Source organism: Sminthopsis crassicaudata, chromosome 4 (genome assembly GCF_048593235.1).
Source record: "Sminthopsis crassicaudata isolate SCR6 chromosome 4, ASM4859323v1, whole genome shotgun sequence".
Lineage (NCBI taxonomy): Eukaryota > Metazoa > Chordata > Mammalia > Dasyuromorphia > Dasyuridae > Sminthopsis > Sminthopsis crassicaudata.
This window is the reverse complement of record NC_133620.1, coordinates 233,058,358-233,085,132: the sequence shown is the minus strand read 5'-3', so window position 1 is coordinate 233,085,132 and position 26,775 is coordinate 233,058,358. Positions and strand designations below refer to the sequence as shown.

The 26,775-nt window shown below is 32.8% G+C and overlaps 1 protein-coding gene, 1 long non-coding RNA gene and 1 other non-coding gene across 5 annotated transcripts in view; 2 read left to right on the top strand and 1 right to left on the bottom strand.

The window, feature by feature from the left end:
- Positions 1-26,775, bottom strand: part of LCA5 (lebercilin LCA5) — a 47,907-nt gene that overhangs the window by 2,599 nt on the left and 18,533 nt on the right. For all 3 annotated transcript variants that reach the window (XM_074310452.1, XM_074310449.1, XM_074310451.1), the window contains 6 exons: positions 18,075-18,598; positions 12,831-12,968; positions 11,972-12,068; positions 10,570-10,709; positions 9,058-9,114; positions 3,240-3,354 (listed from right to left, as the gene is read on the bottom strand). In XM_074310452.1, the coding sequence (XP_074166553.1) occupies positions 3,240-3,354; positions 9,058-9,114; positions 10,570-10,709; positions 11,972-12,068; positions 12,831-12,968; positions 18,075-18,598 (1,071 nt within the window). The remainder of the gene's footprint in view (positions 1-3,239; positions 3,355-9,057; positions 9,115-10,569; positions 10,710-11,971; positions 12,069-12,830; positions 12,969-18,074; positions 18,599-26,775) is intronic.
- On the top strand, positions 2,201-2,324 carry LOC141542083 (U6atac minor spliceosomal RNA). Its single transcript, XR_012482087.1, has one exon. It is a non-coding gene; the product is annotated as a U6atac minor spliceosomal RNA (small nuclear RNA).
- Positions 19,470-22,370, top strand: LOC141566212 (uncharacterized). The gene is made up of 3 exons (XR_012489251.1): positions 19,470-19,569; positions 19,826-19,903; positions 22,077-22,370. It is a non-coding gene; the product is annotated as an uncharacterized LOC141566212 (long non-coding RNA).

The following is a 26,775-nucleotide window of genomic DNA, read 5'->3' as shown; positions in this document are numbered from 1 at the left end:
AAGAATTAAACTATTAACAGATATTAACGATAATTAATTTTAATCTGCAACTAACTTCTTTCAACATCACCACATCTACCATTATTTCACAACTCAGTATTATCGTTTGAAAAAATATTCTTTAACAAATAAACTAAAAATGTCATTTTAACATCTAGAATTTTATAACCCTATAAAGAGGCTAAATCAATGCTGTAGGCAAATTAAACACTTAATAATAATTTATGTGTCAGTGAAGATATTTTTCCAAATATGGGAACAAACTCAAGAGTATTATAAAATTTCATGTATCACTCCATTAAGGTATTCCCTAATTTTAGCCCATTTACATTTTACATGACAGACACTTCTGACATCAGAAGGCCATTCTACAGACATGCTTGAGGACAACAAAAAGTGAGTAATTTTTAGTTTGTTCTCTTGAAGTATTTTGCTTTTCTTCATATTCTAGTTGGATAAGATAGGGACAGGGATTGAACTTGTGATTTCATTGGAATAAGGAACCTCCACTTGAAAAAATCTTTCTCTACAACCTGTAGTCTTAGATAAATTGCCTAGAGTAGGATTCAACATGTGGGCTGCCTACAACATTCTCATGCAGCCCACACCAGCTTAAAATAAAATATTTAACCGAACAATACAATACAATACAGATAACATTTTAAAACTAAGTCAATATGAATCATTAGGATCCTTAGGTATAGACTAGTGGCTCTTGATTCTATGAGTTTGACAATACTTGCCTACAGCACTGAGATTAATTGACTTGCTCAAGGTCACAGAGCCAGTATCTGTTGGAACTTGTATAGGACTTGAATTTGTTTTTCGTGGTTTCAAGACTGGATTCCTTTCCACTAAGATACTACCTATCCAATTCACTATTTGTTTCACTTATTAGTTCACCATATGACAGTATGTGCACTAGTCAAAAGCTCTAGAAGCAGAATTTTTATTAGCTTGTTTTTAAAATGGGTATAGAAGTGTTAGAATAAGCAGGAGCTAACTGCATAGTTTTTTATCTCAAAAAAAGATTTGTAAAAACATAAAAACTCTTTTACAACACATCAAAAATAACAGAACATTAAAGTGCTTTCTTCCCTCCATTCCATCTCCAAGTCATTCTATTAAAGAAATCGGAATGCAAATTTAAAAATTATCCTTGATTTTCAAGTCTAGTATTTGAAATTTTACTCATTAAAATAGCAAGTTAAATAATCAACACTGTTACAGATATCAGTTTAAGAAAGAAATAGGAATAGAAATTGCAGGACTACAAAGAGCTACTGTCTCAGCAAATTTAATGCATTACATCAGTGGTCTCTTTAGGACTACTGGTGATCACAGAACTATTATAATGGGTTCATGAATCCATGTGTAAACCAAAAATTTTCATTTAGCTCTTTTTTTAGTTCCAAGAATTTATATATAGCATGACTTTGAATAATAAATGCAGAAACTTACCTTCTGTGGATGGATTAAATATATTTTCCATAAATGTATAACTATTTTCAAATATATGATGTGCTATAATTATTGTTAAAATATTAATTTATTTAAAAAATTACTGAATCTAGAAGTTTTTTTGATATATGTTTTCTTAACTAGCAGATAATATAAAAAAGTACTGGAAATATCTACAAATATCTAAATTTTAAAAAGGAGTATTCAAAAAAATTGGGAATTACTGCTTTAGATATTTGTCAGCACATCATTTAATAGTACAGAAAACAGGGACTAATGCTTGTTTGAGACATAGTGCTAAGATAATAAATATAGCATTAACTCCTAAATAATGAGTTTTAGTCAACATACATAGGATAGGACTCATAAACAGATACAAATATCACTTCCATTCATCTTTTCTCAAGGTGACATTCATATACACCGAATTTTATCACCTTTCTGAGGATGGGATGTGTCTGTGTCTATGAAAGAGATACCAAATTCAAAGGTACTGATCCTTTATAGCAAGGCAGGATTACATTCAAACCAACCAAGAGGATTTTTTTTTAAACAATTTATTTTGTGCCAATGTTTTATAATTCTCAAAAAGCTCCTGAATAACATACATTTAATTCTACCCATTCTATTCCTCTTGTTTTGTCCGCTTATAATAGAAAAACAACAACACTCTCATGAAGTATCCTTTATTTTTTTTAAAAAGCTTTTCTTTAGGTTCCTTTCTAATACAACTAGGTTTGTGTTGCATGAAAGGAGAGAAGGTTAGCACTCCCCTTGATAAGGATGGAAGAGGTCCTAGTGGCCTTTACAACACATATATGGTTAAGGCATTGCCACCTACTCTAATACAACCAGATTTAAGTTTCTTCAACTTTTCTTTTCAAAGGAATGACTTTCTAAAATTTTCATTATTTTCATTCCTTCCTTCTGCCTCTAATACTGTGCTTCTATTACAGCCCTCGATATTGAAAATGGATATTGAATTAAAATTCTAACTAGTGATGTATATCTAAGTAGATATACATGTATGACACATAATTAGAAAACCCTAATTTCTACCTCAAATTCAGTTCTTTGATTTTCTTTCACTTTAGTCTCTATCCTAGTTATCTTAGGGTTTAATTTCTAGTTCACTAGAAACTTCAAATTTTGAATTTAGTTCAGCACTTCACTAACACAGTTGTACTTCTTTTCAGCTGTGGTTCTTGTGGTTTCTACAAAAATGGTTAAGATTGGGAGCATCCTAAAAAGCTGCTAATAAGATTACTTAATAGGTATTTGCTGATGTCAATACTGAATGAACTTTAAGGAGCAAATATACCGCTGCACTTAAGTCTGACCATATTCCTGTTAATTTAGAGCTTTAATTTTGGAATTACTTCTAAAATCATTCTAATCCTAGTGTCAGAGCATTAATATTTTGAAAAATTACCATTCAATATGACCATAACCATGCATGATTTATCTGATGTTTCTACAGTTCTAACTTTTTGGCTCAGAGCTGTTCACTTAAGCATCATGGATTAGTTCTTTATATTGAACAACATTTTAGCTTCCTTCCTTTTTTCTTTATTTTTTCTCTCCATATTACAAGTAGTTACTAAAGAAATTATTTTAATTTCTACTTTCTTTATATTATTCCTACTATTCATATTAGCTATGAATTAATATTATCTTCCCTTCATTCTGATTTTGTAAAACCTTATGTAAAAAAAGATATAGAAAATAAAAATTTCCATAGGAATATTCTTCTTTTTTAAGTAGTTTAATTTTCTTACCCTCTTTAAGATTGTCAGTTCTTTTATTTAAAAGATATAGTTCTTCATCTTTTTTAAGTTTTTCTTCTCTTTCTTTATTTGGAGTCTCAGCTTTAGTTTCTTCCTTTAGGCCTCCCTGTTCCAATTAATCATACAAATGGTTATTTAAAAAAAATAAAATAAAGCCTACTAAAAATGTGGAAAATTTTTCCTTATGAGCACAAATATAATTTCTGCTATTATCACAGGAAATATTAAAATCTAACATATCTAAATACATAATTAAGGAGACCAAACCTCACAAATATGTCTTCTACTGCTCTAAGCAAGTTAAAAATTAATAAAATTTCTAATAATACAGAAAGGATACCTGGAGGCATTCAAAAAGAAAGTTTAGCAAATTTCAACAGCAGAAGACATGTACTAGAGTGTTTCAAAATTAGTAGATTAGTAGCTGAACATGTGAAGGGATAAATAATGAAAATTCCAGAACTAGGCCTTAAAACAAAATGAATCTGATTTTAATTGGTTACCTAAGTCCTAGGCCAAGCCCATTTGCTCATTGTTCCAGTCCTGACTGATTCAAATTGAGGTCATTTCTACTTTGGCCAGAAACTCTGAAGGTCTTCCCCTCCCAGATTCATTTATTTATCTGGATGGCTTTTTGGACTAGGTGAAAGAAAAGATTTTTTACCTCAATTGCTACCAACCTTAATTACCGAATGGGCATTGCCTCAAACTGAGACCTGATGAAGACCTTAGCTTAAAAAGACCAAGATCTCCTACTACATCCTGGACCATCTCTAGTTGTCCTAATCTGTATCTGACCACTGAATCAAGATGGCTCTGGAGGGGAGAGTGAGGCAGGGGACCTTGCACAGCTCTCTCTCATTTAAATCCAATTCACTTGCCTGTCATGGCATCACTCCCTGAAGTCATGGTCCTCTTCCAAAATGAAGGACAAACAATAACTACAATATTCCACTTAACCTGCACTCAGGCATTATCAGCTAGAGGCAGTGGAAAATCTAGCGTGCTTAAGCACTCTTTAGGTTTAAAGAAAACCTAAAGGCCTGTCATTCTAAAATGTTCAGACCTTACTTACACCAAATCCCTCATCCCCAACCAAACAACTTAGAAAAGTCACACTGACAAGGTGGATCTAATTTTACTTCATTAGTTGTGTGATCTAAAAGGCAACTAGGATTTATATTTTTACCAAGCTTTAAGGGTGGTTAATTTAACAATTTAGCAAAAGTTCCATTGATTTTAACAAGCACCTCTAGTTTCTAACATTATGAATTGATTTTTAAAATATTTATATATTCCATGTGGCCTTCTGAAGTTTTCTGCTTCTTAGCTTCACTGTGAAGGAAAGATTTTCCCTTTAAAATTTATATTCTTTAGCTTAAAGCTAGTGATAAATTTTTAGCCTCTGTATTCATTTTGAAGCATCCCTTAGTATGTTGAGCATTAAGTGATGATATCAATTAAAGATATTTAGTTGGAAAAGCAAATTCTCAAGGTTTTAAGAGCAATGATTAAGGAGTTTAGCAATTAGTCATTTTAAGATAAAAACCCTAAGACATTGGAGATAATATCAGAAACTTACTCCATTCTGAAAGGGAGTGAAAAAAAAAGAAGAAAAATTAGGTAAATAGAAATTTTTTGCTAATCCTTCCTTGTCTCCTATCTTGTCTGGAATCCCCTTCTGCTCCAATGGAAACACACCCCAGGAGGTCCTTAAGTGCATCTCAGTTGAAGGGATTGCTAACAAGATTGACAATGTCAAGTTTCCTCTGTTTGCTAACCCCTCTCATCTCATATCGGATTAAGAAAGGAGAATGTTAAAGAATGTAAGGAAACTTAAATTCTGCCATACCTGTAAAAATGGAGGAAGCAGCAACAGTTGTGGGGACCCCATACACCTTGCCCAAACACCTCACCAATCCAGCTTTAGGGGAGTGGGGGTGAAGTGAGCACAGGCCCAATGCATTCCCTGAGCCCTGGCACTTAAAACAACCATCAAAGGGAAATCCTGGCATGTCATCCAGCTTTCAGCAGGTTCTGTCCAACAACTGCCTGGGAAGAATCTGGGTGACCCTAGCAGCACTCAGCATGGCAGTGTGAGGTAAGGAAGCCAGTCAGCTTCTGCATTTGGTAAGCCCACCATTCTCTGTTTCAGCCATGGGTATGTAATTTGTGGCAAATTATTTTATCTCTTCCCAGTTTTATGATTTGTAAAGAGAAATAACGATTGTTGTTAAGAAGATCACATGATTGCAAAAGTGCGTAGCATAAAACAAATAATATATCAATGTTAACTGCTTTATTGGATGTAATTGCTTCATATTTGATAGCTTTATATGGGTTTTTAGATATGATTGACATACAGTATCAGTGTTGAAATAAATGATTTCTCTGTATGTGCATGTAGAATAATCTGGAAGCAAATTCAACTAAATTAAGTCCTCCCCAGGACTAGGAGGATAGTGCATAGAGGAAAGAGAGTCTCTTTCTTCCCCTTTCCCTCCCTTCCCTGACTGCATCAGGGATACACAGACGAAGGGTAAAAGAGAGAAAAAGAAAATATGCTCAAGTTCAATAAAATTTGTTATTTGAGATACATAATAAAAGCAGTTTTAAAGGAACTCTAATCAAAAACCCACTAAAGAGATAGGTAAATTGTAATCTATTTGTGTGGATAGGGTTAATAGAAGATTTAAATGGTTCACTTCTGCTTTTGAATTATCAGCAGACTTTCTGAGACTTTTTTAACTTAACCATTTCCTGCCTCACAAAAAAGAAATGGTTTAAAAATCAAATGGCAATTCAGTTTGTCTGCAACATTTAATTAGAATGTAGAGAATCTCATGAACTAAAGTTTTAAGAATTATCATATTTTCTCCCTAAAACAAAAGGGAAACTTATTTAAGGCATTAGAAATCCTCCCTGAGAACTTTCAAAATTATAATAGCTTGGGGACAGGATAAACTAAACAACTAACAGAAGGTGGAAAGTTTATTTAGCCTTGCTAATCCCATTTTATAATATTTTATAAATGTAATTTGTGTGGGATGAACTGAGTGAAGACCCTCTCATGGGAATATGACCTAATTATGAGTTGAAACTTTATAACAACAAGTTGACATAGCTAAAAAGCTGTAGGGGTTCAATTGTCTGGAATGAATATTCCATTCCTGTTTCTCACCACCTCTTGATAAGTATTTAAGAACTTCTTTTAAAGGTAAAGATGGATTTGAATTCTCTCATCTAGGATATCTGTTTGCACAGTAGTTCTCTAGGAAAATTTAAATTAAGAGATTATTATTGACTTATATTCTTTTGTTTCAGGGATAGACTTCCAGATTTAGGGTGTAAGCCTAGACTCCTCTAAACAAAGGGAGAAAAGGTCAAAGTGTTCCATTTAATTTTATGTTTTATGGTTTTTTTTTTCTTCCTTTTACTGACAAATATCTTGTCAGATGGGAGATGCCCATTCTTGCAAGATCACAATAAACCCCTTTTTACTTTTTCTTATTCTGAGAGTCTCTGATTGTTTTTGTGAATGATACTGTCCCCCACACAGTTTGGGGTGTCATTCTGGGGTATTCCCTGTTCATGAGGAGTCTCTCCTGCACCGAATCCTTGGCCAGACATGCCCTTTTCCAATGGTCCTTAAACTTGGCTCAGGAATTCCCGCTCCAATCAAGTAAACTCCAGAAGAGAGATCCTGGAGAAAGCAAAAACTGAAGTAGGCTAGCAAAGACAGAGGATTAATTCTGCCCAGGAGATAAGCTAGCTGAGAGAAGTTTGAAATCAGTCAGTTAGTTAAGTTATGCAGCAGAGCCAGATGAGCAAGAACCTGGGTGACTGGGAATGGAAGAATTTAGGTGATCTGTAAAAGACTCCCATTTCCGTTTGCTATTGGAAAAATCCTAGATAGGTTGAGTGCATAAGGATTTTTTTGGTAAGATCAGGTGAGTCCTCCGCTAAAAAAAGAATAGAGACACTGTGAACCTTGGTGAAGGAAAGTAGCTGGTTCTAAAACTAAGTATCTGAGGAAGATAGCTCATTAGGAAGAGTTGAGATGAAGTACCAAAATGTATAGGGACTATTTACTGTTATTTTGTTTGGGCAGATGCCCTGCTCACTCAGAGAAACTGTATATCCCCTGAGGGTTGGATGTAAGTTCAAAGGAGCCTTCCATATGGCCTACTGGCTCCTAAGGCTTTGGCTCCAGAACTCTCCTCCTGACTTCCACTCCAAGGTGAGGTGAAGAAAAGGAGCTTCATTAACTTAGAAAAGAGTTTGCCTTTTGTGTGTGTTGTGAGCCTGTGTTCTGTCTTCCCTGTTTCTCTGTCAGCCAAATTACAAAGGGAAAGATCTAGCTATTTGGGATTTTAAAAGTGCTTGTTTTGTACATAAGTGCAAATACAAAGTTTGTACAAAGTTATGCAAATAACTTTTAGCTGGAGACAGGAAAGACTAGTTCTGAAATAGGGAAAAGTTTTTAACCGCCATACCATAAAGGAAAAAAAAAAAAAACCAAACTTGATTACCGGATCATTAAGTCAGTAACCAGGGAAATGTCATAAATTACTTAGAGGAATGCCTTCCCTGAACTGTCTGTCATAGGTGGATGTCTTATCTGGGCAAGAACTGAGAGGACAACCTTAGCCTCTGCTCAAGATCAGATTCTTCTAACTCAATTTCCCAGTTCTGTTTCTTTGTTTCCCACCTGATTATTCCTGAGGCTGGCTATTAAGTGGAATTGTTATTTCATGATTGGTTGTCAAACAGAGTTATGCTTTCTCCTGTCATGTATGTGCTCTCAGGCCAAAGCCTGAAGGACCTGTTTTGACACTATTATCATCATGTCCCTGATTTTTCCTCTTATAGCAAACTTCTATAATCAGAGCAAGTCATCAGTTGAAGTCAGGAACACAATACAAGTATGTAGATGATATCTTGATCTGTAGCCCTATCCTGGAGGCTTCTCTGGCTGCTGCCATAAAAACTTTTAACTTTCTGGCCTCTTGGGATGATAGTTTCTTTGTTTGAAGACCCACAATACCTATCAGTCTGTTAAGTATTTGGGCCATGAATTAACTCCCACCTCCCTTTTGCTCCCTGCAGAGAGGAATCAAACAATCTTTTCACTCTCTGAACTTTCCTCAAAGAAAGAACTGTGAACTTTCTTGGACATGGCAGATTCTCAAAGAAACTTGGTGTTTTGGGGGTGACCCTCTTGCCTTAGAGCAGTGCTGGCCACAGCCCTTCTAATTGAGTAAGCCTTTCAACTCACCTTAAGCCAACCATTGGAGATTCTAACTCTCCACTGCCTTTAGAGTATCTTTGCCCTCAACACAGCTTTAGAATTGAGGAAAAGAATGAGAGAGAACATCTATACTGATTCCAAATATGCTTTTCATGTTTTGCCTGCTCATGGATATGAAAGAAAGGGGACTTCTGATAACAAAAAAGAATTCCCCCATTTTAAGTATGCAGAGTAAATTCTACAATTACTGCAAGCTGTCTATAGACCTAGAGAGGTTTCTATTATGTCTTGTAAAGGACACCAGAAGGGAAATTCACTTCAGGCCAAGGGAAACAGGCTTACAAATTCAGCTGCCTGTGCTGCTGCCTATTTGCCCCTGACCATGGCACCTTTAATTCCCCAACTCCCACACTCTCATATAGCTCCCAGAAACAAGCCCTTGTTAAAGAAAGGTACACCCTTTCCCTTTTTGGGTGGTTTCAAACATCTTCAGGCCAACTTCTAATCCCAGAGACCAGCCAGTGGAAACTTCTCTTTGGCCTATATCAAGCTACTCACGTGGGGGAAAATACTGCTCTCCAATCCCTTTTGAAACCTATTTTCGCCAGTCACAAGCTAGGGAAACAATTAAAAAGATCTGTCAGGTCTTCGCAGTTGTTTCCAAGTAAATCCTGAAAGGGCTTTTAAACTTCCCCCCCATCCTGAAGCCCATCCTCAGGAGAAGTATATACTTAGGGAAGGACTAGCAGATAGATTTTACACATATGCTCCATCTCAGGGGCTTCAAACTGCTTTTGGTTTTTGTTGATACCTTTACTAATTGGGTAAGTCTTCCCTTTTGAGATTTAAAAGGCTCAGGGGTTTTGCTAAAGGAGATCAAATCCATTTAAAATTATCTCCACTCTGCATGTCATCCTATCTATCCAGCAATTAATGCCTTTTAAACATTATGGTGCTTGTACCCTAGACCACCTGAGCACTCCCTTCATTGTGTATAACACCACACTTTTACCCATTGCCCCTACTCCTTTGAGGAAACAAAATCAGGGATTTGGGGGAAATGTTCTTTAGTATTTATCCTAGGAAAAGTTGTCTGGATGTGAGACATTCATGATACCTCATCTCCTTCCCCGCCCAAGTCTGCTTCAGGGGCAGCTCTATGTCCCTTATTAGGCTGAGCAGCTCCAGAAGATGAAACCTTCCTTCCTTTGTCCTAATAAAATTGAGGTTCAAACTGCTTAAGAGGGGAAATGATGGGAGGAAACATAGCAGTGATGCCCTGACCTTAAGAGTGCATTTGTTCTAACAATCTGCCTGGCAATAATTCTAAAATCTGGTTTTAGGATAGTCCTACAAGCATAGCTAAAGGTCAGATAATCTGCTGGTTAGTGATAACCAAGTTCCTGAAACAATAGAGACTAGATCACTCCTAAATTCTATCTCTGGGCTACAAAATTAGCATATTAATGATATGAAGGACTGGATAAATTTGTCTTCTTGTTCCTGGTTCCTAGCTAAATGCTTTTGGAACTTAATTTACAATTATAATAAACTTTGCCCTTAACTTGGAAATGGGTTTGATGGGAGGGAATCAAGGGTAATACTTCTGACTTAAAGACACCTGGGTTTAAAGAATGTGTTCAGAGATTTAGTGCTTTTTCTAGTATCATACAGCTAACTTAAGAAAAAGCCAAAGTCAAGCTTTGAATTCCTAATTTCAAATTTAGTGATTTTTTTTCCCCCTAAACTCTGTAAGTCGTACAAAAAATAAGGATTGCAGTTCAATTTTATAAAGCACATTCTGTAATCACTAGAGGGAATAAGAAAAGTAGTCAATATGGATTTTTAAAATTGGTTCAGAGCTACATTATTTGAAGTAGAGAGACTATGGTTAGACTACAAAAGTGCAGTTAAAATTTTAAAGAAATAAATAGAGCCTAATCCCTGGTTAGGGCTAGAAAGCCAGAAGTAACACTGACACTGTTTTTTACATTTCATGAAATTTAACATAGTCTTTATTTTTAGGAAAGAATAGGGACTAAAGTTCAGTTCTAGAATTCTTAAACTCACCAGACTAAGAAATTCCTCTTCTTCTGGTCTGGGTATGTCTTGAGAAACAAAAGGTAGTGATGACAGGTTGTCTTTGAAATATTCAATGGTTTGTACTCCTTTTGTCCTATGTGGTCTTTTAACACGATGGTTGAAAGATGCTAAAAAAAAAAAAAAAAAAAAAAATTAAACTCTGTTAAAGTTGGTATTCCCCAGTTAATGTAGTCATGAAAATGCTATGGAGCTTAGACTAGGGCTTAGACTTGGGCCCAGATAAGTGATTTCATCAGTATAAGGAAACACCAGTGATTAAAACCTCAAAACCTCCCTCTTCTCTGCACCACACTGTGGACCAAATACTCTTCTGCAATACATAACCATAAGAGATCAATTAGTGCCTAAGGCATTAGGCTTCCCAACATTTATAGACCGATAGATATGTCAGATTCAGGATGTGGGCTCTAATCTTCCTCACTTTGAAGATGGCTTTTATCCACTATACTGTTGCTTGAAATATATTGATAAACCAATGTCTAGAATATAAAATGATCACTGGGATAAATAGAAAGGTTGAGCATGAGGAAATATTACAGTGGAAAAAAGAAATAAGATATTTTTTCATATTTTGAAACCAGTATTTTTGATACATACAAAATATTAAATTGCATTAATGGGAATAACATTGCTATAACAGTATTATCCCTTCCCCCACCCTATTTCATGGAACTCTTATTGACATCACACAGAACACCAGGGTTTTGTGAAATAGTTTGGTGATGTATGAAACTATTACTCAGAATTCTGTAAAAGATAGGCAATTCCATTAGATATTCAGCCCCCAAAGGCTTTTTGGAAGGTATGCTTGGGGGCAGGGAAAGGGGGGGGGTGTTGGGAATTATGACTAGATTAATTCGACTTATAATTTATGCTTTTCAATTTTCAGTGTTGAGAGGGGAAAATATTAAATTTTTTAAAAATAAGATATGTAAGTTCATCTTGATGAATTTTTGTGAAAAACAAAGGGAAAAATTAATAAGCCTCCAAAATAATATATAGTAAGAGTATATATATATAAATTATAACACAGAATTTAGGACTTTACTAATAGCAGCAAGAGTTCAACCTTATATTTGAATAGAATTTTAAAATTTCCAAGGACTTTCACATATATTATGTTCTTTGATACAATCCTGTATTATAGATAGGACAGACATCTTAACCACATTTTAAAATTAGATAAATTTATTTGAAGATAAGTTAGGGGCCTTTCTTCTGGTTTTACAGTTCTGAAGTCAGAGTTTCTAACTTTTATACTTTTAAATTAAACTTTAAGGTTTTGACATGGATTTGTATTTCACTTTGGAATTAAGATTTACTCTCATGCTCTACCCCTAGTACTGTCAATGCATAATATTAATTGTACCATTTTTTCTTGGAGAAGCATCTTTGTCTTTCTTAGGAGTTCTCTTCAGTATGCGGTTAGAATATATATTTTTTACATCCAGTTCTTTCTCTTTTTCCTGAAAACAAAGCCAGCACAATCAGCTGAGGTTTTGAAAACTCTATCAGTTGTTCATAAACTTTCTAGTCTGGCATTTGCCTTACTTAAGCTCACAATACTCAATACAAGTGAATATTCAGAGAAATGAAAGAAAAGAGTATTTCTTCCTTCACCTTCTTCCTCCTCCCCATTATAGATCTCAGGACTTCCAACATCCCAAAATTTTTTTCCTTGCCCCATGAGCTTTATGACACTGGGGTAAATAAACAAGCAGTTCTTCCCAAATTAAAATAAATAGTTCTGTAAGAGAACCAAATATTGAGCTTAGAGGAAATAGTTTTGATTCATAATATCTGTCTAATATAATAGTAACCCAGCAGTCAAAATGATATTATTTGCAACAATTCTCTAGCAAAAAAAAAAAAAAAATTTCTATATAGGAATGGTACATTATTCATAAGAAATGAGAATCTACCACATCTACGAAACTGTTAGAAACAGACTAGGTATTTTATTTTTAATATCTTCTAAAATTTCTTAGAGTTGATTATAGTAGCATAGTGTAACAGGGTATTTAACAATTACTATTATGAGTGCATTACAACCATTATATTATGAGAATTTTTATTACCAAGAGCCAAAAATAATGAACACACACAATATATACTAAAATGTCACATAACATACAAAGTACAGCTTTTTCCAAATGAAAATACAGCAATTATTACTAAAAGTCAAGCAGCTCTCAAGTAATACTGCAGTTTAACTTTTTTATGCTCACCCTCAGTTTTTGATATAATGTTTGTAGTTCCCTTTGGAGAATTTTATTTTCATCCTGCACATCATGTGCCCTTTTCTTTTCAGCATGTAGCTGTCGTTGGTAACTGCTAGCATTCAGTTCAAGATTTTTTGACAGCTCCTGTAATATGTGTAAACAGATGAGAAAAAAAAGTTTATTTCAAAAGGAATCTCTTAGTGAATTACTACTTTTAACATCACTTTAAAATGGCTTATTATATCTGTGCTGGTCTAACTATACAAATCATCTTGTGTCTACAAGTTATGGATCTAAAAGAGATCAGGGAGGAGTTATTTTGAAGACCAAAAACAAAACAAAAAACAACCAAGCATGGCAATATTTTGCACTCAAAAAGTACCCAGAGTAACTAAAACAAAGCATTCCTAAGATAAAAAGCCACAAGTTAGATCAACAATATTAAATAACACGTAATTAAAATAAAAGAATCCATTCATCTTCTAAATGGTTTAAGATATCAACAAAATAAGATGCCTTTCTGTTAAAAAAAAAATAGAAATATAGTTAATTCACTTCTTTCTAATTCCCATTTTTCTGAAGTGAGTAAACTTCCTGATCAGAACTTCCATTTTTTATTTTATTTTATTTTTTTTAAAGGAGACAAAGCAATGGAAGGAGACTCTGGATTAGATCCAGAGAGAAAGAGAAAGAGGGAAAACTGGCAAAGAAAGGGATATTCAGGGAAGAAGTCAAAGAAGTAGGGAATTACATCATGAAAGCACACAAAGTAGAAGTTTAAGTGGAAAGATTTTATACAGTATCTAAATCAGGAAGATTTGCTTGCCTTCACTCTTCTAGATTACAAGAAAAATCATTATATATGATTGTATATAACGGATAAAAAAAATTAACATCTAGATTGCACAGCAAGATATATTTCCTATTAGCTAGGCTGAAGAGCAAAAAGCTTCTTTTCAGTTTAAACAATTGCAAAAGGCATCATTAAACTACTAATTTGAAAACTTTTCAAGTACTTTGAAAGCAATTATGTACAAAACAACCTAAGTCATTTACGCTTATATAAGTACTTTCTTTATGCCCAATGAAAGCCACATACTAATCCTAGTAACATTTCTGAATCTTTATTTCCATTATAGACAAAAGACAAATTAAGACTCAAAAATATACCTGGAAAATTAAAAACAAACAACAACAACAAAAAACCTAGAGTTAAGAATGAAGTTCTCCACCAGAATTCTGGCTAAGCCTCAGTTTCCTGATCTATAAATTAAGAGCACTGGACCAGATTATCACTAGAGTTTCTTCTATGATGATTGGATGAAATGACTTCTAAGATTAGGCAGTCAGTAGGTGTTAGGGAAAAAAAAGGAAAAGAGCAAAATATTCTAACTTCCAAATGACCTATACAGATTTTCATATTTCATCTTAATGTAATCTTCAAAAAAAATTTTTTTAAATCCACAAAGCTTGCAATTTAAAACCAACTTGCTTTTGAATGACTTTGAACAATCAGAACTTTTTTATTGAGAACCTTAATTGGGGCACTATTACAAAAGTCCAGCATTACATTATGAATCGTGAAATCTAGGTTCTTTCTAGTCCCAATTGTGCCACTAACTCACTCTCCTATTAGGCAAGTCAAGTCTCAAATTTCCTGTTCTGTTAAATCATCAGATTTTATTAGGTGTTCTCAAGTCCTGCTTTTAAAACATGAATAGTCTTCCTCTTTTAGTCTTAAAATTCCAGGATTTAATTGAAAAGGATTTTTACTTTAAGCACTGGTACAAAGTGATATTTAAGTAACAAACAACTGATGGCTGAATTTGTTTGAAGGATAATTTTATAAAATTATTCCATTGTTAGATAGAATCACTTTTAAAACATGCCACCAATAAGAACAAATGCAGTTTTATTAAGTGAATGGATTTTTAAATGACAAGGAAATAATAACTCAAATACTCAAATTACAAAATATTCAAAAATATGTATACAAAATTCTAAACTGAAATGCTTAAGTTATGGTATCATAAATGTCACATTTTAATTTGTTTGCAGTTCATATTTTCCTTTGGCTATATTTTTCCCACTAAAACATTTGTGAAAACCAAATTTTAGGATATTATTGCCATTTTAAAGATAAGCTTTTCACATATATTATTTCAAATCCACCTTACTCATAAAGTTTGAGAGGAAGATCAATTTCAATTAGTAAAAATCATCAGTTTCAGAATATCTTAAATGGATTTGAGTTCTTAACCTAACCCAGGTTTGAACCTGTATTACATTACTGTAACAGTACTTTATATTATTGTTTTCCTTTGTAATTCTGTGTATTTTGTTTTGTGCATTTAAAAATTTTATTTTAAAGAAACTAGATTGCCAAAAGAGTCCATGACACACGCAAAAAATCAAAGAACCTCTAATACCATAATTGATCTCAAAAAAAAGACCTAATAGCTCTTTCTTAAAAATGTGACAAGGGCATCTAGTTGATGCAGTGGATACAGCATCAGCCTTGAAGTCAGGAAGACCAGAGTTCTGTATGTGATTCTGGGTAAGTCACTTAATCCCAATTGCCTTGGCAAAAAAAAAAAAAAAAAAGAAAAAAAGAAAAAAGAAAGTAAAAATGTGACAAAGTGTGGACAGCAATAGAAAAAAAAAAAATGACCACCATCTAATACTCTGTATATTTATCATCAGCTTTCTTATTTTCTTCTAAAGTTTACCTGTAGTACAATTTTATATTTTTTTGTCTACACGACTATGTGTGAACTAAATAAAAAAATGTTTTTAAAAGTTAAAAGAAAAAAAGTTTTTCAGCTTAATTACTTTCAAGTAGCTACAATTATTAAAACTAGATTAGCAAAGTACTATTTAATAGTCCTTAGAAACTCTCATAGTTTAAAAGTATTTAAAATTGCTTAATCACTACTTTCTAAATAAATGAATATCTGGGGGTTTGACAACTCTAGTCTTTTAAGCAATGTAAATGATTATTTTAAAAAATCACCATAAAACATCTAAGGTTTACTTTGTTAATTTGCTTAGGATCTGAAAGGGACCTAGGATTTAGTTAGTTGAACTTTCATTTTAGAAATTGAGACCCAGAGAAGTTAACTTGTTTAAGGTCACAGAGTAAATAAAAGAATCAGAATATGAATGCAGATACTCTTCTTCCAAATTCAGCATTTTTCAGTTGACTTTCAGGGTTTAAATTAATAAGATCATAAGATCATAATAGTTTTCTGCACAACCCTATCAGAATCTGTTGTTCATTTTCTGTTGTTTTTATTGATCATTTGGTAGTTTTTAAAAAAATTATTAATAAATGAAACATTAATAGATGAAAATATTTCTTAATACAACCTAGAGAGTTCTCAGAGTTGTTTTTTTTTTTTTTTTAATATAGTTGTTTTTTAAGTTTGTATAGATGGCCTGGTAATTATGGCTTCCAAATGAAATTCACACTGGCGGATTGTCATATACCATACAAAAAATGTACTTCCTTATTTTACACATACTCTATCCCACAATAAATATTTGTTTACTAAGCTTTGGGACATTATTAATTTATTTCGTACTTACTATATGCCAGGCATAGTGCTAAAAGCACTGGGCTCAGAGAGAAAGATCAACTCTCTTTCACCACAAAAAGAACCAAAACAATAATCTTGTGCTGTGTATATTTATTTCATAAATAATTCAGTTATTTATGAAAAGGCTATAAGGTAAATAAAGCATGAAAAAGTGTTACTGAGTTAATAATATTGTCCCAAATATACAACATTTTTCATCAAATGAGAAGCTTAACTAAAGCTAGATAGAATTTGATATTGCTTACTGTCATTCCCCTCCCCTTCAACTGAAAAGAAAATGAAATCTCCTCCTCCTTTTATATCACTTTGGAAAAATTTTAAAAATCTGAAAAATACACGAATTTTTAATTAAGATAACTTATTTACACTACCTGATCTCTAACAATTTTACCTTGGAAAGGCAAAAAGTATGGGAATTGTTATTAGAGCATTGAATGCTGTTCTTTCAGCCTGACAAGATGCCCTTTGCTGAAATAGTAAACTGGAGCTCAAAATTTTCTTGCTCAGCTGACACTGCTTTCATTACTGGAAAGTAATATACCTATTCACTCTTTTTTTTTTTTTTTTTTTGGGGGGGGGGGGGGACGACAAGATTTAAGCCATGAGATTTGAATGTGTAAATTCCCTTTACCAATGCAGATCAGTATCTGGTCTGCATTTTATAGTTCTAGGATTACTCGTGGTCCAAAGAAATTAAATGACTCACCAAAGTCAGAGTGTCAGTATATGTGAGGCAGGTTTTGAACTCAGATCTTCTCTCTCCAAGGGAGTGGGGTGTTGGGAATTTCCAGTTTGTCAGGCTGTCTCAAGCTTAAATCACAATAAGTAAATACTATATGATATTCTATTGAAGGGGAATTATTTCCTTCAGGTTATTAGAGTACCTTTTAGTAAAGTGCTGTTTTTATGTGCTAAAAATCTTAGCATAGCTTTTCCTATTATAATTTTGTATAAATTCTAATTTATGTCTATTTAAAGAAACTAATCTAAACATTCATAAGAGTGATAATAACAAGCATTTGCTATAATTTTGCAAAGCACTTTACAAATACGATTTCATTTTATCTTCACAATAACCATAGGAGGGAGATACTATTATTATCTCTATTTTATAAAGGAGTAAACAAATACGTTAAGTTATGTGACTTGTACAGGGTCACATATCTTAATTTAATAAATGCAGGAACTCAGGTTTTCCTGATTGTAGATACAGTGCTTTAGCCACTAATCCATTTCACTTCCTCAAGGGTTTTTCCTGTGGCACTTTCTTCCTTGAAAAACCAAGAACTAAATACATGAAAGAGGACTATTTTCACAGAAAATTGGTGAAACACACACACACACACACACACACACACACACACACACACACACACACACACACACAAGTGAAATATATTCCAAGAATGGCTTAAACAGAAACAAAAAGTAATTTACTTCTAACAACTGATTTAGTATTAACATTTTTGACAATTTAATTCTTCACATTTCCCTTATGTTTACCTAAGATTTACAAAACTATTTAAAATGGTTTCATTTATCAAGGGATTTCAGTAAAACAGAAACTGGTTTTAAACAGAGCACATTATTAAATTACTAATAGGAAAGCAACACAAGATAATATCATTACAAGAAGTTCTTTAAAAATCACCTTAATTTTTTTCTCAGTATCATCTAATTTGTTCTCTGCTAAGACTAGTTTCTTTGCTAGATCTTCTCGTTCAGGTAGATGCTTAGCTTCAGAGAGTCTTTTCAGTTGCTTTAAAGAAGTTTTTGTCTTATAAAGTTCAGACTCTGTGTCTTTCACCTTTTTATCAGTTGCCCGTTCTTTCTCTTGAGATTTTTTTAAGCGCTCTTTTAGTGCTTTAATCTCATTGTTATGTCTGAGTATAAGTTGTGAGATTTCATTTTCTGTATCTTCAAACTTATTCAGGGCTTTCTCCTGTCTGTGCTGAAGCCTTTTCAAAGCCTTGTTTTCTTTTAGCAGCTCATCTAATTTGACCTGGAGTTCAGTCACTTCATTTTGCAGCTCATTGATTTTCAGCAGTCTCGCAGAAAGAACCCGTTTGGTGAGAACATCAATCTCTTTCTGAGAAGGCTCCCTACCAATGCGGCGACATCCCATTCGGAATCCTCTTCTGTTTGGTGGAAACTTGGAGATTGTTCTTCTAGGGGCTAAAAGAAAATAATAGTTTTTTAAGTATATACTTTTATAGAGAACAGTATTATACATAGACTATATACTTCTAAAATTTTTTTTTCTGGGAAGGATGAACTAAATTTTAGCACAGACAGATGTAGATTTCTTTCCTTTAAACAAGGCTTGCTTTTTTTTTCTTTGGCTACAACTACATAATCATGTATTAAAAATGGTATTCAAATTTGAATTCAACAATTCATTCTTAAACACAAATGCTAATAGTATTTTAAAATTTTCTAAGAGAATTATTATTCAACTTATTATTCTAGCAAAAAGAAATACTTCTAGATTTAACCAGCTTGTAATTTAATTATGACATAAACCAAAAATCTGTTTTATACATCTCACTTTTGCCAAAAAAATTAAGAAAAAACAAACCAAAAAACCATCAGAAAAATTTTATTTTTGTAATTCTGTATAAATTAGTAACTTTTTCCTAAACAGATACTCAAAAAAGCACATCATTTATCAATGATTCAAAAATGAATGGTTTTTCTTAAGGTTTCCTTACTGCAAATCTAAGCCAAAGACATCCATTTATCCACCTATCTATTCTATCTGATCACAAGCCAGCCAACCAAAAAGTCCACATTTTAAAAAGTTTAAATATACTTTAATCACAGCATATCCTAATGGATCTATATAATGCTAACAAAAAATCATCAGGTCAACTATAACAAGATAGAATCCAAAATATTTGAGTCAATTCCAATAAAATAAAAAATCTCACGCCTCATTCTGTGATGTATCTATCCCTTTAAGAGAGGCTTGTGTAAGACTGCTATGGTTTAGAATCCTCTCCAAGGTGATCTGAGTGTTTTCCAAAGGGAAACACACTCCAAGCTCTAGATCATTAGAAAAAACTGAAAAAGCAAACAGCTCCTACTTCCTTGGGTCACCTGGGATTACAACATTACAAATCTGGAATCAGATATAATTTAAACACGTAAGTAGGGACAAAATAAAATGATAGGAATTAAAGACTACATAATACTGATTTTTAAAAATTAAATTTGTTTTGAAAAGTCTAAAACTGAATTTAGGTTCCAATTCTGTATATGTATTAATGTGAATGGAACCAATGGTAGAAATAACTAACAAAGCAAAAAAACAACTAACTTCTATTTCATTTTTTAAAAATTACACCCATATACCTGAAAATAAAAGAAAATAAAGCAGGGATGCATTTATTACTATTTCAGATTATGGAAAATTATAGCCCAGATGATTACTTCAGTGTAACTTTGAAGAGACAGAATGTGACAAGAATATTTATGTGGGTAAGATTTAAATTTTTAGTACAATCCATTTATTGACACATACCTGAAAGATACTAAAGTCAAATGGAGAATAAACTTTAAAATCAGGAAGACATAGTTAAATTGGCTGTTGAAATTCTGTACAAGTCACTGAATCTCAGTTCCCCCTGGCAACTCTGTAAGATTCTCTTTAAACATTGAAGAAGGTGGGTACAATTCTTCTGTGGTAAAGGGAGTTTCCCATTAGGTGGTCCCTTCTAATAAAATCTCAGATCTGATCCCCAAATTAAATAAAACTATATACCAAGAAATCTAGGACAACAAAGTTTATTTTCTTTAATAAACTGATAATTCAATTAAGAGACAATACACAAGAAAAATTGATTTATAAAAGTTACTGGACCATTTTTCTAGCTCTCCTGACATCTCTTTTATAAAAAAGAAGCAGTCTGTAAAATAGAAATTAAAGGGAAAAAAAAACCCTAAGTAAAATACCAAAACTTAGTTTCTTTTAATATTTTATACTAAATGTATGTGGAAGGTCAGAGGAGGGTTTAGACCAGTACATGTCTGCCTCCTGACTCTATCAGGAAAAAATGTTCATGCATAGCACTGTTGTATATATTTATATTTATATATATTACTACTATAAAATTATAAAACATAGCAGAAAAAAAATTTTTAAGGATAAGAGAAAGATGAAATATTTGACTGTGGAATAAAGAATGAACCACTAATAAGGGAATAAACATATATGGCCAGATCTTGAAAAATCACTTTGGAGGATAGATTTTGGCAGGGAAGAAAGGGAGGGAGGCCTCTAAGGAAGGGAGACCAATTAGGAAGCTGCCAGACTACACCAGAGGGGATCAGGTTTTAACTAATGGATAGTTTTGTTAGTTGAGAAAAGCAGGCAAGAGGGAGAGATGTAGATTTGTCAAATGATTATATATGTGAAGTGAGTGCAAGTGAGGAGCTAAGGATGAAACTGAGGTTGCTGTGTGATAAGGATTTCAGGGCCCTTCATATAAAAAAAAAAAAGTTCAAAAGAAATCTGGGTTTGGAGGTAAAGGCATTGAGGCACACTGCAACCCATATCCAATCATCCTGTGTGACTTATTGTCCCACTCAAAATGAAAAGGGATGGGGCAAGGAAAGATGTGTCTCCAGAGCTCTACTCCAAAGGGACACTTGGAAGCCAGTAAGTGTATAAACTAGGAGTAAGTGTATAAGCCCAGGGGCTGGAAGGCATTGAGGAGTCAGTGCAACTTGTCAGTGGTATTTGCTGCTACAGGGACTGGGGTTATTACTGAATTGAACCTTCCCTGTAGGGATGATGAAAGATGCAGAAGGGAGGGGATCGGAAACTCAGCACAGTGAAGGAAGATGCTAAGTGAGTAGTGTGTGGTGATAAAAGAAGGCATGGTTGTGTTGGAGATAAATCTATTGACTGAAAAGGACCATAGGACTCACCATCTCAGGCTCTCACTGCCTGAGATAAGTTGATCCCGTGGGGTCAAGACTAAAGCCTTAGGCTTAGAATCAGAAAGGTCTGAATTCAAACCCCGACCCAGATACTAACTAGCTATGTGATCCTGGGCAAAGAACTTAACCTCTCTTGGTCTCAATTTTCTCATCTATAAAATGGGAACATCAAGGGTGCCTGCCTTACAAAGTTATTATGAAGATTAAATAAGAAAAATCAAATGAGATAATATATGCAAAATACTATTTGTTAGCACTAAATACTAGCAATTATTAGAAGGCATAATCAATCAATTAGTATCTAGTGATGTGACCATAAAGGAAATGTTCAACTCTTAGAAATTTGTTTATTTCCCATATGATTTTTTCTTTTTGGTTGAGAAACCACAAGCATTGATATATATACATACATGTTCTGAATTGTCCAAATAGAAGATAAGGTTTTGAAGTAATTTTACTAAATAGTACTAATCAGAGGATAAACACTGGACATCACATTTCTATTTCCAATTATTTTGGTTAGGTAAAATTGAGTACCAAAAAAAAAAAAAAAAAAAAAGTCTTAGACCTTTCCCCTCTTATAAGTATGTAAATATGAAAGTGTATATATTTTTATATAGCTATAGATATACACACTCAATTTTAAATGATTTGATTCTTTTAATTCTTTATTAAAACTACCCTTTGCTTTAAATTTGTTTTTTCTCAGAGATATAGGGAGAAGATGCTTTGGTTCAACCTGAAAATGTTCTTATTATGGAAAACATTCTGGATTTTCTTATATATAATTTACCAAATTTTAAGTAGTGAAATAGGATATAAATGTTATTTCTGATGGAAAAGAAGGCAAATGGCTATGATATATCTTAAATGTACATATGTATACATATAATGTGGCTGTGTTTGCTTAAATGGCTAGATTGAGGGACAAAGAAGAGTACATTCCCTTAAACTCATATTGTATTCTAGCATTTCAGATGAAATAAAGGTCAGTATTTCTCTATTATTCTCTAAACTATTTATAAGTTCTCTGAACTACTATTCACTGTTGACATTTTTGGACAAATAACCAACAGGAATGTTTAATGCTGATTATCTTTCTTGAAATTCTATTTTCAAAAATACTAAAATAGGCTTTTATTCATTCTTGTGAGGAGAAATAGGCTTTTATTAAAGTCAGTGATGTTGAATGTTAAGAAAAAAAATTATGGGTAGCTAAGTGGATAGTGTTGGATCTGAAGTCAATAACACAGAGTTCAAATCTGCCCTTAGGCACTTACTATATTATAAAGGATCATTTGCTTAAAAACCCTTGTCTCAGTTTCCTCAACTGAGCTAGGGAAGGAAATGGCAAACCACCTTAATGTCTTTGCCAAAAAAAGGGGTCATGAAGAATTAGACACAATGAAAACAGCTAAATAACAAATATACAAAAGAAATAATTTAAACAATCACATTACTAATATTCTTTCCTTAATTCAGCTAATTCCAGTGATTGCATTTAAAGCAACAGAAATTTAACTTACTATTAATACTTGACAATTCCAAATAAACAGTTTAGTTATTTGTTTCTAATTTAAATTTAATTTAAGTTTCTAAACAGTACAAGCCAAAGCACAAGTCAGAAAATCAAGAATATCTCTGAAGTTAAGGTAATTAATATGAATAGCTTTCTTAGCAATTTTTTTGTTGTTCAATCATTTGTTATGTCTGACTCTTTCTGGCTCCTTTTGGGGTTTTCTAATCAAAGATACTGGAATGGTTTCAACAAAAAAATTGAGAATTTATTAGGACCCCACATTCTGCTTTTTAACTAGGGCAGTACCCAATGCTGTATGGGAGGAAATCAAAGAAATGTCTGACTTCAAATAAAGACTTTCCATGAGTAAAAGTTCATCAAGTTCAACTTTGAAGTTCAAAGAATCATAGAATCACCAAATTGGAATAGGATTTAGAAATCATCCATTACATTTCTCTTTACAACAAATACCTAATCTCACTCAGAAATTTTCCAAAGCAGCCCATTTTGTTTTAGAACTGCTCTACTGGGTAAGGTAGTTTTTAATGTTAAGTCAAACTTTGTGTTCCTAGTTTTTACCACTGGTCTAATTTTCCCATGACCCAAAAGAAATATGTATGATGAAAACCCTTCAGATATTTTAAAACAAATCATGTTCTCTAATCTAGTTGGGATTCTTTCAATCAATTTTTTCTCCAAATTGAAGTGTCAAGATGCAGAAATTAAATGTTCTTATCTTTTAATACTGCAACTGTGATATCATATTAATGAATTACTGGTACTTGGTTGACATGAGCAACAAAAAATCCATGAATGAAAATATAGAAATTATTTTTATTTAGGAAAACTTTGAATCATGGACAGTCTTACCATCAGATAGATGCTTAAGTATCTGGTTTACAAGTAATCTAATCATCATGAATGAAATAACTCAATGTTCTCCTACTTCTAATCTATTACAAAAAAAAAAAAAATTCATCACCTTTCACAATCTTTCACTATCAGAAATTTTTTCTGTCACAGTTTTAAATTTACTATTCAAATGTTGGACATTAAGCAAATACTTAAGCAACATGCTTACTATATTTTTATCTTTGTAGTCCCTAAAACCAACTCACTGTAGCTACATTTAACTCATTAAGTTAAATTATTTATCACCAGAGATGTTAGAACATATGTGGTAACTATTGTCCATAATTTAGTTGTAATTCTACTAGCTATGTGTTTTCAGAGTGTTTTTTTTTTTTTTTTTAATACAGTGGAATCCTACACTTAAAGAAGAACTCAGCATAACCTTGTTATTTTTCTCAGTTAGTTAGCATAAGTGCTTATTATGTGCCAGGCCCTGTGCTAAGTAATGGGAACATGCACACAAAGGATAAAAAAAACCAGTCCTCGTGTCACCATGGACCTTAAATGACTATTAAAAATGCTACCAAATAACATATGGTTAATTTTTTAAAAATTTACTTTTTCCAGATAATTTTTCTTCCAATTGAATGACCACACAAATAGCTTGCTTAATATAAGGATGTGATAATCCTATCAATGTTTTATAATTGGGAACACTGGAAGTGAAAACTTATTTGTAAGATGTCTTACAATAATTTTAATTTTCCTCTTAATTTACAGAAGTTAATAACTATGCCTAATTTTCCTCTTAATTTACAGAAGTCAATAACTATGCCTAAAGATCTAAATTTTTTTTTGTAGATACCTTTACAATTTTGCAAGCATCATGGATCATTAAAAAAAATGGATATAAGATGGCAAAATTTAGGGCGAGTAGGGCAAATATAGTCTGCATCTCAAGTATAATCACTTTTGCATTTATTCTATATTTGGTACCTGAAACAGGTTCATAAATGTTTGTTTCATTATCAGTCTTGGCTATGAACACTTTTGCTTTCTCTTCAAATCCCCATAATGAGTGCTGTCATTTTAAAAAATGCAATTTATAGATTAAAAAACTCAAGCCTTTATGTAGACTCTGATTATTTCATTCCCTATACCAAGAAAGGCTTTAAGTATTGTCTGCACCATGTGTAACTGAATGTATTAATGAATAATACTTTTCTAAAATGAAATCTTTTTGGCAACATAATTGAATTAAACTAATGGTTGATGGTTCACTCCTATCAGTTGAATGCATATATACTATATACAAGTGAGACAACAAAACTGATAGGTTTACTTTGTCTTTCACTATAACTTCTTTTCTTCATGAAATCTCTCTGGTTGCTTCGTGATAATACAAGGCTCTATGAAAGGAAATTTTGAGAATAAAGTAAAAACTATATATAGCTTGACTTTTGAGGTGTCCAAAATCTACGTGACCATCCCTTATAAAGTACTATTAACAGAAATAAAATTTAAACTCCAACCACATTCATATATTCACCAATTCTCTAATAAAAATTCTTCAAATAAACACAAAATTGAAGGACATCAGAGATCATCTTAGTTAAAAAACATATGAATAGGAAATGTTCCATACAATATCCTATATTGTGGTCATTCAACCAACTCTTAGGGACCTTAAGCAAAAAGAACGCAATACCATAAAGAAAACTCATTTCACTTCAGAGTTTAATTGCTGAAAATTTATTTTAATAAACAAATTCATACTATAAACTTTTACTGTTCCTATTCTCCACACCAACTTCCACTTTTTTCAACTTTATACTGCATGGTATTAAATCCCCTTATCACAATTACTCTCTTCTAGAGTTCAAGTTTGAGCAAGAATCTCTACAATATTTCTAACAAATGATCATGCAGCTTTTCTTAGAAGACCTATGAAGAGGCATTAACTAACGAATGACCAAGGCAACTCATCATTACTTAACAGTCCTTCACATAACTTCTATCATCTCTCCTACACTCTCAAGACTTATTTTCTCAAAATATAACATCCTAGATTCAATCTAATGATCTTTCTACGGCAGGCAGGGCCTTGACATCTCTACCAGCCTAGTCACCACCTTCTGGAAACTGTCAGCTTGATGATATCATCTCTAAAATTTGGCACCCAAAATCTATTAGAAATAATTCAGAACTTTAGCAAAGTTTCAGGATACAAAATAAATCCACATAAATCTTCAGCATTTTTATACATTACCAACACAATCCAACAAGAGATACAAAGAGACATTCCATTCAAAATAACTGTCGATAGTATAAAATATTTGGGAATATATCTACCAAAGGAAAGTCAGGAATTATATGAGCAAAATTACAAAACACTTGCCACAAAAATAAAGTCAGATTTAAATAATTGGAAAAATATTAAGTGCTCTTGGATAGGCCAAGTGAATATAATCAAGATGACAATACTCCCTAAACTAATCTATTTTATTTAGTGCTATACCCAAGAAACTATTTTAATGACCTAGAAAAACTAACAACAAAAGGTTGAGAATTTCAAGGTAATTAATGAAAAAAAAAAAATCAAATGAAGGTGGCCTAGCTGTACCTGATCTAAAACTATATCATAAAGCAGCAGTTACCAAAACCATTTGGTATTGGCTAAGAAATACACTAGTTGATCAGTGGAATAGGTTAGGTTCACAGGACAAGATAGTGAACAAAAATAGCAATCTAGTCTTTGACAAACCCAAAGATCCCAACTTTTGGGATAAGAATTCATTATTTGACAAAAACTGCTGGGAAAACTGGAAATTAGTATGGCAGAAACTAGGCATGGACCCACACTTAACACCATATACTAAGATAAGATCAAAATGGGTCCATGATTTAGGCATAAAGAACGAGATCATAAATAAATTAGAGGAACATAGGATAGTTTACCTCTCAGACTTGTGGAGGAGGAAGGAATTTATGACCAAAGGAGAACTAGAGATCATTATTGATCACAAAATAGAAAATT